Source organism: Mus caroli, chromosome 8 (assembly GCF_900094665.2).
Source record: "Mus caroli chromosome 8, CAROLI_EIJ_v1.1, whole genome shotgun sequence".
NCBI lineage: Eukaryota > Metazoa > Chordata > Mammalia > Rodentia > Muridae > Mus > Mus caroli.
Window position 1 is genome coordinate 84,405,196 of NC_034577.1, and position 12,671 is coordinate 84,417,866.

Genomic DNA, 12,671 nt, shown 5'->3' on the forward strand with positions numbered 1-12,671 from the left:
GTGTATGTGTGTGTGTGTGTATGTGTGTGTGTGTGTATGTGTGTGTGTATGTGTGTGTGTGTATGTGTGTGTATGTGTGTGTGTATGTGTGTGTGTGCGCGCGCACATGCGCATTTGTCTGCCTATGTATATCTATGTATGTGTGTGTCTGTGTGTCTGTGTTTGTCTGCTTGTGTGAATCTATGTGTGTGTCTATATGTGTGTGTCTGTTTGTGCCTCTGTGTATATGTCTATGTTATATCTGTGTCGTCTGTGTGTATCTGTGTGTGTGCATGCTCAGAGGTCACTGACTTCTTTTTCCTCCAAGGAACCTCATAGATATCTGGGGTCTTCTGTCGAGAAGTAGACAGCCTACCTTAATACCATTCATGCTTTTACATGCCTTCCAAAGTTCACTCTTTTTTTTTTTTTCAATGCTAGGAAAGCAGCCATGAATGCACCTTTCATTTTAACGTGGAACACTTCAGGCCCTTTGTTGGCTGCTAGTGTGCTTTGCACAAAGGCTTGGCTCGCTTCAGGCCAGTGTGGCAGCTTTGCTTCCTCTGCTTATTTGTTTGCCTCGACTTTTGTCCTCACTTTTTTTTTTTATTTGGATAGTATGTATTTAGGAAAGAAAACCATCCCCAAAATAAAAATAAATAAATGGTGAAATTATATGTTTCAAAATAAATGTCGTTTTCTTTACCAAAGAAAACAGTGAATAAATATGTGTGTATGTGGGTGAGGCACAGCATTTGATGTTTGCTTACGTCTTACTTTGAATAACTCGTGAGTAATAACTTACTTGTAATAACTTGTAAATACTTCATCTTGGCCTCTGTTTTGTCTACTCTCAAGCAATCAGTGTATTTATACTATTTGGTTATTATATACCTCTTGTTCATATACAAACCTTGTTATACAATTTCCATGTGGTTTTAGGAGCCTTCATCCCAGGAGTTCCAGTGCAGCCCGTCCTCCTCAGATACCCAAACAAGCTGGTAAGGGAAGGAATTCTGTATTCCAAATAGCTCATTTTCTAGGACTCTTAGAAATCTCATTGATAAAAGGCTAAATGGGGGAAGCAATTGGGCAGATTAATGCCATCTGTTGCCGGCATTTTAAAATGTGATACCAGTACTAAACACCATTCTGTATAACTTAGCTTCAGGAAGGCGTTACGTAGTTCTTCTTCTGCCATCTCTGTGATGGAGAGGGGAGCCTCAGACTTAGGCTTTGATTAGACTGGACAGTAGAAATGTATGATTCTCGTAGAGATGACAAGGAGACCTCTCCAGATACAGAGGTGACTGGTGGTAGCAAGGCTGGAAGCAGAGAATAACCCTGGGGGAGGCAGTAAGCACAGGTGGAGCACCTACTGGCTGAGTGAGCATTGGCAAGTGGTATAGAAACTGCCCTAGAGAACTCCACATCTTCTCTAGAGTCCAAGGCTGCCCTGGAAGCAGTGTCTTCTTGTGCATCAGCTGGTCCCACTGTTATCCTCCACACATTAACTATGCTGCTTTCTCTAGACACTGGGCTTCCTGCCTCACCAGAGGGTAATCAAAGGAGGGTGTAACTGTTAACTCATACTAGGAAAGATTATGAGCTCTAGACCTGCTCAGATTTCTTTTTAATGACTAGCTTCACAACTTGAATATCTGCGGTCAATAAGAAATTAAAATCCATCAAACTAGCCGGGCAGTGGTGGCGCACGCCTTTAATCCCAGCACTCGGGAGGCAGAGGCAGGAGGATTTCTGTGTTCGAGGCCAGCCTGGTCTACAGAGTGAATTCCAGGACAGCCAGGGCTACACAGAGAAACCCTGTCTCAGAAAAACAAAAAACAAAACAAAACAAAATCCATCAAACTTCTACTCAGGCCTCTGTCTGTGTATTTAAATCTTCACATATTAAAATTACTGCATTGTGTACTGCTTTGGCTTTTTTTTCTTCCAAATAATCATTTTTGATAAATGATAACTTATATATATTACACGCACATTACTTTTCCAGATATGCTTGTTTGGGAAAAAAAATAAATGAACATGTACAATATTTTAAATTCAGAACCAGTTGTTCCATAAAAATATACAGGGGTGGGAAGTGACCTCTGTGCAGCTGTATAGTCAGTGTCATTAATGAGTTTTTAACATCAGTTCATGTTATTTAATAGTTACAAGCTTATTTTAGTCTTTAATATGTTGCTTTTTACTCTAGAGAAAATCTACATGAGTCCTAATACTAAACAAAGATTAATTTTATTAGGTTGTTTGTATTGTTTGTTTTTTGAGACTAGGTCTCACATAGCTTCTGTTGGCCTTGAACTCATGGTACGGCTAACACTGGGTTTGAACTCCTGATCTCTTGCCTCCATCTCTCATCTGCTGAGATTACAGGTATCCCTACCCGTCTAGACTAACAGTCTGACTACTTCTCTTTTAGGATACTGTGACCTGGACCTGGCAAGGCTATACATTGTAAGTCACTTACGTAGTTTAATACTTCATCCAATCTTGATGAAGAAAAGAAATAGAATTTATTCCTTCTTCAGAAGCAGAATCTTCAATCAGTCCTGAGTCTCTTAACTGTCTCTCTGGGGACAGTATAACCTTCTTGTCCACTAAATGCCCAGTGAGATTGATGTCCATTAAACACCATTCTCAGAATACGGGTAATCTGTCAGTTTGTAAGGAACAGTCCAGGGCCCTGGCTTGCATTGTGCTTAGCTTGGATCTTGGGGTTTCATTCCCACTGTAGGTTTCGAATCATGTAGCCTGTCTGCTCAGACTTTAAAAGGCTGGTTTAAGCAGTTCACTTGAGTTTCGGGACCTGAAACTTCTGTGCTATGTCTGTGTTAAGGAAGTGGCTACCCAGGACTTCAGTTCCAAGGTGCTGGATCTTGAAAGCACAGTGGTCAGCGGTTTCTGGAGATCTTAGAGAGATGAGGGATGTTCTCACCATCGAACAAGCTGAATCGAAACAGGCCTTTTATGAAAACGGGCACGCAGAATGCAGCTTTCTTCCAAGATCTTTTGATTGGCTCCCGCTAGAAAAGTTCAAGCCTCCTTAAATTTCAGCAAGACCCATATGCAAATCTGGATTTGAAAAATCTTCCCAAGGGCCTTACCCAGGTTTTGACAATGTTAACAGGGAGCTCAAATAACAATGGAGATATTTTAGAGGATGTCATCAATTCATTCTAGCATCCTCTGGTTTCTCTACATAGCGTTTACACAATCTTTTGAGCTTTAGAAGTCTGGGAGAAAAGGTAGTATATATTCCTCCCTTTGTGTGTGCACGCAGAAATTTCTCCGAGAGAATAAATTTGAATTAGGAAAGGTAGCTCATGGGACAGTTAAATAAAAGTTATCATAGAGAACACGTATGTTCCTTTGGGAGCTGCAGTGTTCAGTCCTTGTAGGTGAAATTAAACAGATAATGTTAGAAACAAAGAACAGGATGACAAAGGGGCTGTAGGCAATGTGTTATGTTCAATTTTTTTTTTTTAAGGAATCAATTGACTCCTCAGACTAGCTGCATGTTTCATGTTGCTACTAATGTTGAATTCCAAGTTTTTTTTTTTTTTAACTTTTACACAACAAAAAATGAGAGACAAGTAGTATTTGATCATCTCAGAAGCATGGTGTCTGGAATTTCAGTGGATACCGATTTCTATCTTCTAAGGTATCCATTGGGCACTTCCTGGCTAGGTGTTCTGTGGAGAGCGTGGCTTTGAGCTTGCTGATCTGTATAGCTTTGTTACACAGCAGTCTGGGTGGTTGCGAAGGTCAAATAGAAGAAAGCTTTCTGGAAGCCGAGGTAGGGGAAGGACACAGAGGAACTTCAGAGTACAGCCTTCCACTCTGGGGAGTGTGGGATAAAGGGAAAAATGAAATCAGAAAGCAAATTTTGGAGAGGAAAAAGATGTTTCGTGTCAAAGATGCCTAGTGACTTAGATGGAGACACAAAATCTTTCAAAGGCACCAAGTTTGTTTTGTGCAAATGTACATGGCCGTTGCCTCTGCAAGTCCCATTATCACCTGTCTTCTGGCCCACTGAGTGCTTCTGCTAGCACAGTGCCTCTTATTCCCAAATCTATAGTCTCAGTTGCTGTTTTACCAAAACAGAGATATTTCACCGGGGCGGTACCTCAAGGGAGAAGGGGCATGGAGGAGTAAGCTTAGAAGAGACAGAGCCGTGGAAGGTGATTTTCTAAGAAGTGTAGTATGAACAAGGCATGTTTAGTGAGCTGTTGTGTTCAACCTTTGTACTTTAAAAAAATAAATATCTACCTGTCCAAATACTTGATCCCAGGGCCCTATGTGAATGGTTGAAAATAGTTCACTTGGGCCGGAGAGATGGCTCAGTGCTTAAGATCACTGGCTGTTTTTGCAGAGGGACCCAAGTACCCACAGGACATCTCACAATCAAGCCGCAGCTCCAATTTCAGGGCATTTGGTGACATCTGGTCTCTGTGGATGCTGCACACACATTGTGCATAGACATACATGCAGTCAAAACACTCAAACACATAGGAATTTTTTTCTCTTTTCTTTCCTTTCTTTTCTCTTTTCTTTTCTCTTCTCTACTTTTCTTTTTCCTTTCTTTTCTTTTTTGGTTTTTCGAGACAGGGTTTCTCTGTGTAGCCCTGGCTGTCCTGGAACTCGCTCTGTAGACCAGGCTGGCCTCAAACTCAGAAACCCGCCTGCCTCTGCCTCCTAATTGCTGGAATTAAAGGGGCATGCACCACTACTGCCCAACAGGAAAATTTTAAGATAGTTCACTTGACAGTGGTTAAGGTGGGTTGGTATGGCTTGGAGCTTATATGTAGTAAAAAGTCTTCCTTTTTTTTTTTTTTCCTGAGGAAAGGCTTAGAAACAATCACAGTTTTAAACCATAATTAACTCTAACAAATCCTAAATCTAACTCCCCAATTCCTTTTTGTTCTTAAAAAACAAAACAACAACAACAACAAAACCCTATGAAGTTTATTAAATTTGTTCGTAGGCTATTTCACAAATGATGCATTCTGGGTATGTTTCTCTGATGCATTCTGGGTATGTAACTCCAATGCATCCTGGGTATGCTACTCCTCTTCTCTCCTTCCCACCACCCTGTCAACCTGTCCTTCTCCTGATAAGCCTCCTTTCCCGCATTTATGTCCTTTTGCTTGTTTTGTGAACTCACTGGATTTACCCAGAGCTGTCTGTGTGACTTCGGGTTTATGCACTGGGACGAAGGCACTGAGTGCCCCTTCTCTCCAGGTGGAGCCAGTATTCCTTGGAGAAATCCCTAACTTAAGTAAGTCTCAGTTCGGATAATTTTTACAGATAAGTCATTCTTTAATTTCTTAATAGTACACACACATACACACACACACACACACACACACACACACACACACAAATGAAAGGTTGACTGGTTGCTTTCTTAAACATATGGTCTAATCCACTGTGCCTGAGTTCTGGGTCAATCCTACAGAAATCTGGCTTAGAGTCTAAATTCGTCCTGAAAAGCCGTGAGGCATGACATTTGTCTCAAAAACTGACTCTGATGGGTGGGTCAGCCACTTGCAGAAGCCCTCTGTCTAGAATTACAGTGACATTCCGAAGTTTTCAGGACATTTCTCCATAGTTCAAGCTTTCTTACTTGGATGGCTTTGATAAAATTGGTAATTTTAAGGAAAACCCCACTGACTTTTATTTAAAAGTTGTTACCTGACGAATTTAGAAATATGATGTTCTACTTAGGAGTTTTTCTGTAAACATATTTGTATACCTTTAAAATTTTATTTTTAAAGATTTTTATTTTATTTTATTTTATTTATATGCGTGCACTGTAGCTGTCTTCAGACACACCAGAAGAGGGCATCAGATCCCATTACAGATGATTGTGAGCCACCATGTGGTTGCTGGGAATTGAACTCAGGACCTCTGGAAGAGCAACCAGTGCTCTTAACCATTGAGCCCTGTCTCCCATGCATATTTGTGTTTCTTTAAGTAGACTTTGGGTACTTTCTATAGATACTTAGGCCTGTGAGGGTGCTATCAGGGCAAGTATACATTTGAGGTTTGATCTATTTGAGCTGTAGCTCACACTCACTAAAACAACATAGTGATTGCATTTGGTGATTTATTTTTTCAATCATAAGAGTAGTTATCTGACCCAGAGAGGATTCGTGGCTTGAAAGTAGCATATCTAAATCCAAAGTATATATGTAACATGATGTGGGAGTTCCCATGTGTGAATTCACACTGTACTTGTATTGCTATGCAAGAGAGAATAGGCTTCTCTCCTCTCTTTTTCAGCCTCCAGCTGTGTGTGCTCACTTTCTGTCAACTCTTCACGAAGGTGGAGATTGAGGTAAGCCGTTCAGATGCAGCCTCGGGGCTTAGGATGATGTAGCCTCTGCTCTGACCCTGAATCCTAGCTTAGAGGCTGCAGTCCAGCACCTTTCAAATTACCCCCCCCCCCCAGTCTTACAGATTCGGTTTCTAAGAGATTTAGCTCCTGGAATCCAGCCAGCAAGCACATATAACTTCTGAGACCCTGCAACATGCTAATCACTCGGGCAGGTAAAATGTGCCTCCCCTCTCCCACCCTTGTCCATTTTAATGCTGGCCCATGCCTAGTTTAATGTTCCACACCCAACCGAAAGAGCAGTGCTAGCTGGCGGAGCCAGCTTCCTCGAAGACGAGTTGTATGAAAGCTGAGAGGTAATACTTGGGATGTGGACCAGAGAAACCAGCTTCTGATGCTTGCACAGCCTGCTTTTACATCTGCGAACCTCTAGGGGGTTTTGTGTAGCTCCTGTCCTCATTCACAGGACAGACTTTGAATTTCAGGAGCAGATGGAGAATGAGTAGATGACTAGAACCTTTTCAAAATTTGGACCCAAATATGAAGACCCTAAGAATTGGTTCTAGAGAGCAAGTGAGACCCTCAAGTCTTTACCGAAGGTTACAGTACTGGCATCTGAGACTCTAGCTTGGATGTTCCAGTTGTACCTGTGGATTAGGCAGTGGAAGTAGGGGCTGGAGAGATAGCCCAGAGGTTAAGAGCACTGGCTGCTCTTCCAGAGGATCAGGGTGTGATTCCCAGCACCCACATGGCAGCTCACAGCCACATGGAAACTCCAGTTTCAGGTTATTCACTGCCCTCTTCTGACCTCTGCAAGCACTGCAGTGGGAGTACCAGAATACATGCAGGCAGAAACACTCAAACACATAAAATAAAAATAAATAACGTTATTCCTAAAAAAAAAAGAAAAAGAAAGAAAGAAAATATTACACTTTTATATGTACTGCAGAATTCTGAGTGGAGGCTTGTGCTCTAAGTAGCAGGACTGTGACATTTAAAATACTATTTTCCCTTGCTGGATAACTTAATTGTTTAAGTATTCATAGGTACGTAGCAACCCCAAGTGATACACAGGAGTGGATTAGATTTCAGAGTGAGTTTAAGCTTTAGTGAACTCGTTGGAGATTCGTGTGCTATCTGAGGACTTTGAAGATACCTTTTTATGAGTGTCACTGTGTACCTGACCACTTTTAAAGCATCTGTCAGCATAGTCATAAAATGGAGCAGAGCACTTAGTCTTGGATTAATCCTAGTCACTTCTGTGGAGGGAAAGAGCTAATCTATATCCCACAACGTTCAGCCAACACTAGGGCAAATACAGTGAACTAGGGGTCTTTTCAGAACCTTTGAGGTTAGAACACAAAACTCTGTGCACAGAGGACACTTGGGGCAAGTCACACTGTTGTCCCTAAATGCCCTGAGCACTGCTCTCTCTTCTTTAGTAACTGTTTATGTGGTCTAGCTCTAGTTTCTTTTTCTTAAAAAAAAAAAAAAAAAACCCAACCAACCTATACTTAAAACAACCTTGTTATCACCTCTGCAGACTTGGAAAGCTATAACACACACACACACACACACACACACACACCATACATACACCACACACTATGCATACTCACATCACACACCACCACATACGTACACCATACACAAACCACACACACACACCATACATATACCACACACACACTATACACTTCACACACACAATATACACTACACACACACACATACACACACACACACACACACACACACACACACACACACCACCATCAGTTACCCTTCCCCCTAAGTTGACCATTCTCTAGTTAAGAGGCAGCTGCAGGTGTGGGGTGCACACAGCCCCGGACTTTCCTGCCTTGCATCCGTGTCAGTGATGAAAGTGCATTACATCAGGGTCCGTAAGTTCCCCATCCTGTCCTCTGACTGCTCTTGGCACATTTCCTTTCCGTGTCAGGAAAAAGCAAGAAAGAAGTTACAGTATTTGCATTCTCCCCCTGGCAAAGGAGTGAATGTATTCTTTGTCCCACAACGTCACAAAGTGATGACCAGCCTTGTTGAACGTAGTTGAATCAGTAGGGCATTGAGCTGATATATTTGGATTGTGGTGCAGAACTGGAATTTATTGACTTTTAAGTTTAGTATTCTTCGTTTGGTTCTATTTATTTTGGATTTACAGTTCTTTCTCCCATGGAGCTCCTGACTGCTTTACTCATTTTCTTTTCCTTTATGGTACTGGGAATTTCATGCAGGGTTTCACACAAGCTAGACAAGGGTTATACCATGGAATGACATATATCTCCAGCATATTTTTTTTCCTATTTTAAGAAAGAATATTGCTAAGCTGCCCAGATGGGCCTTAAACTTGAAACTCTCCTGCCTCTGAGTAGCTAAGATTAAAGATGTACACCACCATGCCTGGGTCTAGTAGCTTCATGACATTTGAATATTTTAGTTTTCCACTGTTTGAGTATATCTCAGAAGTGCAGCCCAGCAGCCTTTCAGGCAGTACGTGTGGCCACGCCCTAGCACTGACTAACAATCAGCCTTGCTGCTGAGCCTCAGGCTTCCCTGTAACTTCAGTGGCAGAGCTGAGCTGCCCCACAGCAAGCTTGTTGGTCATTTGTCTCTGGACTTGCAGGTGTCCGGGTGAGCAACTCTCTCTTTTTTAAGTGATGGAAATCTTTATTTCTGACTCCAAGTCATTGTTCTAAGCATGCTATTGAAACGCCTTCAGCCTTGAATAAACCCAAGCCAAGGCCTACTACTCAAGAACGTGGTATTAGGCTTACACTTTTAAAGGAGAACTTGGGTGAATAGTGACGATGATAATTGTATATTATATAACATTCTTATGTCTTCACAACATCGATTGCTCAGGGGAAGCTCAAATGCAGACAGATATAACAGCTGATATAGTCTCAGAAATGCATTTTTATAAACATTATAGACTGTACTTGTACAAATTTAGACAAAAAAAAAAAAAAAAGGCTTCTCCACACAGAGGCTTTCTAGGTTATGTGGTAGGGCCTGTCGCTTCTCGACCGTAAACCTGCTCAGCATCTTACTATTTTAAATACTGTAGGTAGTTATGATACAACGAGAGATACTTAGACACTTAAAAACATGTCTAAACATCTCCATTGCAATCTCATGGGATCATCCTTATATACTTGGTCCATTGCTGAACATAGTGTTTTGCTTGCACGCACCCGTATGTTTGAATAATTTATTTAAATATCCAAAGACATTGAAATTATTTATAATTTTGGATCTAAAACAGGCCTTTTAGAAAACCCCAATTTTACATCCTCACATAAATACACACCAGCCATAGGTATACTTGTGCAGGCAAAGCAACTTCGTCCTGGAACTTGACAAAGTTCTGAAACTTCTGAGTGCTAGTAGATATATGAGCGTTATAAAATGCATCATATTTTTCCTACTACTACCTGCCTATATGTGAAGCTAAAGTTACTTCAGCTTCTCTACATCTGTGTTCTCACCGGCGAATGAGGATAATAACACCTTTTTATGGGGTTGTGAAATTTAATAAGGCTACTTATGTGGTAAGCGTTCATTAAGCATTAACTTTGACATCCTACCTCATCTGGCAGCGTTCTTCCCCTGGGAAGGAAGCACCAGCGGATGCTGAGAGCAGTCTTTGCCTTTTTCCTAAAGGAATCATAAGAGCTACAGCATCACACTTGTTAGCGTTGACCTAACAGTGGCTTTGCTTTCTAAGACAAAAAAGAAAAGGAAGATGGTCATAGTGCCAGCATTTAACCGTCTTCCCCTTCTTAGTCAGCAGTTGGTAAGATGCGCTCTGTGTGGTTATGAAACAATGAGCGTTAAACTAGTTTTACAGGTGTTCGGTGTCGGTAGCAGGCGAGGTCCTGGCTATTGGATAAACATGGGTAATACATCCAGGAGTTTTCTCTGAATCTTGTGTATGGTTTAAGGCTTCAGAAGACATGGGGTCCATAAAAAAACACAGCACAAAGCTGCAAAACAGGACAGCGCGTCTTCAACAGGCACAGGCTGTCAGACACAGTACAGCATGGTGTGAACCAGAGAATATTTAGGCAGAGAGGGGAGCAGGAGCTTTAGTGCCGGAGGCAGGCTCAGCAGAGCAGGGGATGAGTTCCCCCAGCTGCCTGCCCGTTTTCTGGAGTTCAACATAAACTCTCATTGGCTTTAAAAAAAAAAAGTATATGGCAGTTTAAAAACCTTATTCCCTTACATTGTTTTGTTAGAAACTTAATAAACACTGATTATTTTTAACCTGTTTCTTCTTTGAATTTCATACTATGCAAGTGTAATAAATTTTACTATGTTAGGGCAGAAGGAAGTTTCAGTAACTGATTTGCAGTTTGTTGCTCTAGATATATTAAGTGATGTGGAGACCTCTGGTGGCTTGGTTAGTTTTAGTTAGATGTTCAGTAGAGACTTCTGATCAGAAAGAATCTTAGGAGATTATGGAGTCTAAGTTGTTCATTTGGCAGAAGGACCTGAAGCTGGAAAGGCTAAATTCCTCTCCCTGACTCACACTGCAGGGCTAGTCTCCAACACACTGTTGCTTCCTTGTAAAGTTAATAAGATAAGCACGTAGTGTAAAATGGCCCATAGCACATTGCTCTGCAAGCCTTTTACTTTTATCTTTGAAATGCCTCTTATATCCCATCATGCTCTGCATCCTCATTCCTCCCATTCAGTGTTCCAAGGTCTTCCTTGGGGCCATTACAGCATCCTCCAGGACCTTATTTCTCTCCTCCCAGTGTCTTCCTTTCTGGTACCCAAGTTACTGCTCAGAAACTCAGACCTCACAGTGGAGAGATGGATGGGTGGCTAAAGGCACTGGCTGCTTCTCCATCAAACCTGTGTTCAGTTCCCACCACCTCTTCTGGCTTCAGTGGCCCACGCATGCATGTTGTGAATAGACATATATGCAGGCAAAACACCAGTCCATAACATAAAGCAAACTAAAGAACCTTAGGCCTTGTCTTGGTCCACTGCTTTGTTCAAACTTTATCTGAGTCACCAATAGCCTAAAATTCATAGCATGCTTTACCATATTTGAATATAGGTCCATTTGAAAAAAATAATGGTATTTCTTTAGACAAATTTTTTTTTTCTTTCTTTCTTCTGAATTCTAGCCTGCCATCTATGTGTGGCCTTGGCTATGTTGTTTAGTGTTTTAAGCCATATTTTTATTGTAAGTAAGAGAGCATTTCACTGTAGGAGATTTCATTTGCCTTAGAACTGACAGAGCCATCTGTAACACCCCTATTATAAGGTATCCAGCACAGCGTAGTGGCTCTTGTTGGCTGATTCGGCTCATCCACTGTGACCAATATCTGCCATACTTCATGCAGAGCTTCCTGTGGGGGAGGGACTTCAATGCCAAATCTTCAGGGCCTGGTGCACAGACTCACACATGGGAGGTCCATTCTCAATCAGTATTTGTTGAATGAACTCGAGTCACGATGCCGTGAGCCATTTCATCTTTACATTATCATTCTCTATGATATATATGAGAGAATTAATGAAATGGCGCCCATGAGACATAGCGCATGGTCCCTGGCTCAGAAACATATTTCAGTAAACAAGTAGAGACAAAATGGATGGCACCATCCATCGAAGATTGGATTATCTATAGAACGTTCTCTAGAGCATTAGCACTTTAGGGCGAATCTTCTCCCTGTCCGCCACCCACTACATTGGCTACATTTTCTTGCACCCAGCCCCACACAAAATTAATAATTTCCTATTCCTTGTTCTCATGCTCCAGGAAAAAAATGATTCAGTAGGAGAAAAATAAAGTCTGGCCAGCCTTGGGCTGAGCCTGGGCCATGTGGCTTCTGTAACATTGGGGTGGCAGGCTAAGATATTAAACCCATGTACAATTGTACTTTAGGTGAGGGGTTAAAATGATGTGTTGATCTATCTTATTAAGACGTGGCTCTTCTTTAGAGAAGAAGGTCCTAATAATCTTGCCCAGAATACTATAAGTACTGACAGACTATATTGAATATGGAATTAAAGCCTTCTTGGTATTAGAAAACCATACATTAAAGGGATGGAGGAGAGTGGATGAACTGCCTGCTTCCTGGCATGAACACCTAACTCTAGCATTGGTAAGAGGGAGCAGGGATAGGCAGACCCCTGTGGCTCTTCAGCCAGGGAGTCTAGAAGGCTAGTGAGCTCCGGGTTCAGGAAGAGACTGTGTCTCAAAAACAAATGAAGTGGAAAACAGTAGAGGAAGAAAGATATCCTGAATTTGACCTCTGGTCTCCACATACATGTGCACATATGAGCACATACACCC

General features: G+C 41.7%; 1 protein-coding gene across 3 annotated transcripts in view; it reads left to right on the top strand.

The window, feature by feature from the left end:
• Lpcat2 (lysophosphatidylcholine acyltransferase 2) overlaps nt 1-12,671 on the top strand; it is a 63,388-nt gene that overhangs the window by 18,707 nt on the left and 32,010 nt on the right. For all 3 annotated transcript variants that reach the window (XM_021170591.2, XM_029480768.1, XM_029480769.1), the window contains 3 exons: nt 922-980; nt 2,423-2,457; nt 6,289-6,343. In XM_021170591.2, coding sequence (XP_021026250.1) covers nt 922-980; nt 2,423-2,457; nt 6,289-6,343 — 149 coding nt within the window. The remainder of the gene's footprint in view (nt 1-921; nt 981-2,422; nt 2,458-6,288; nt 6,344-12,671) is intronic.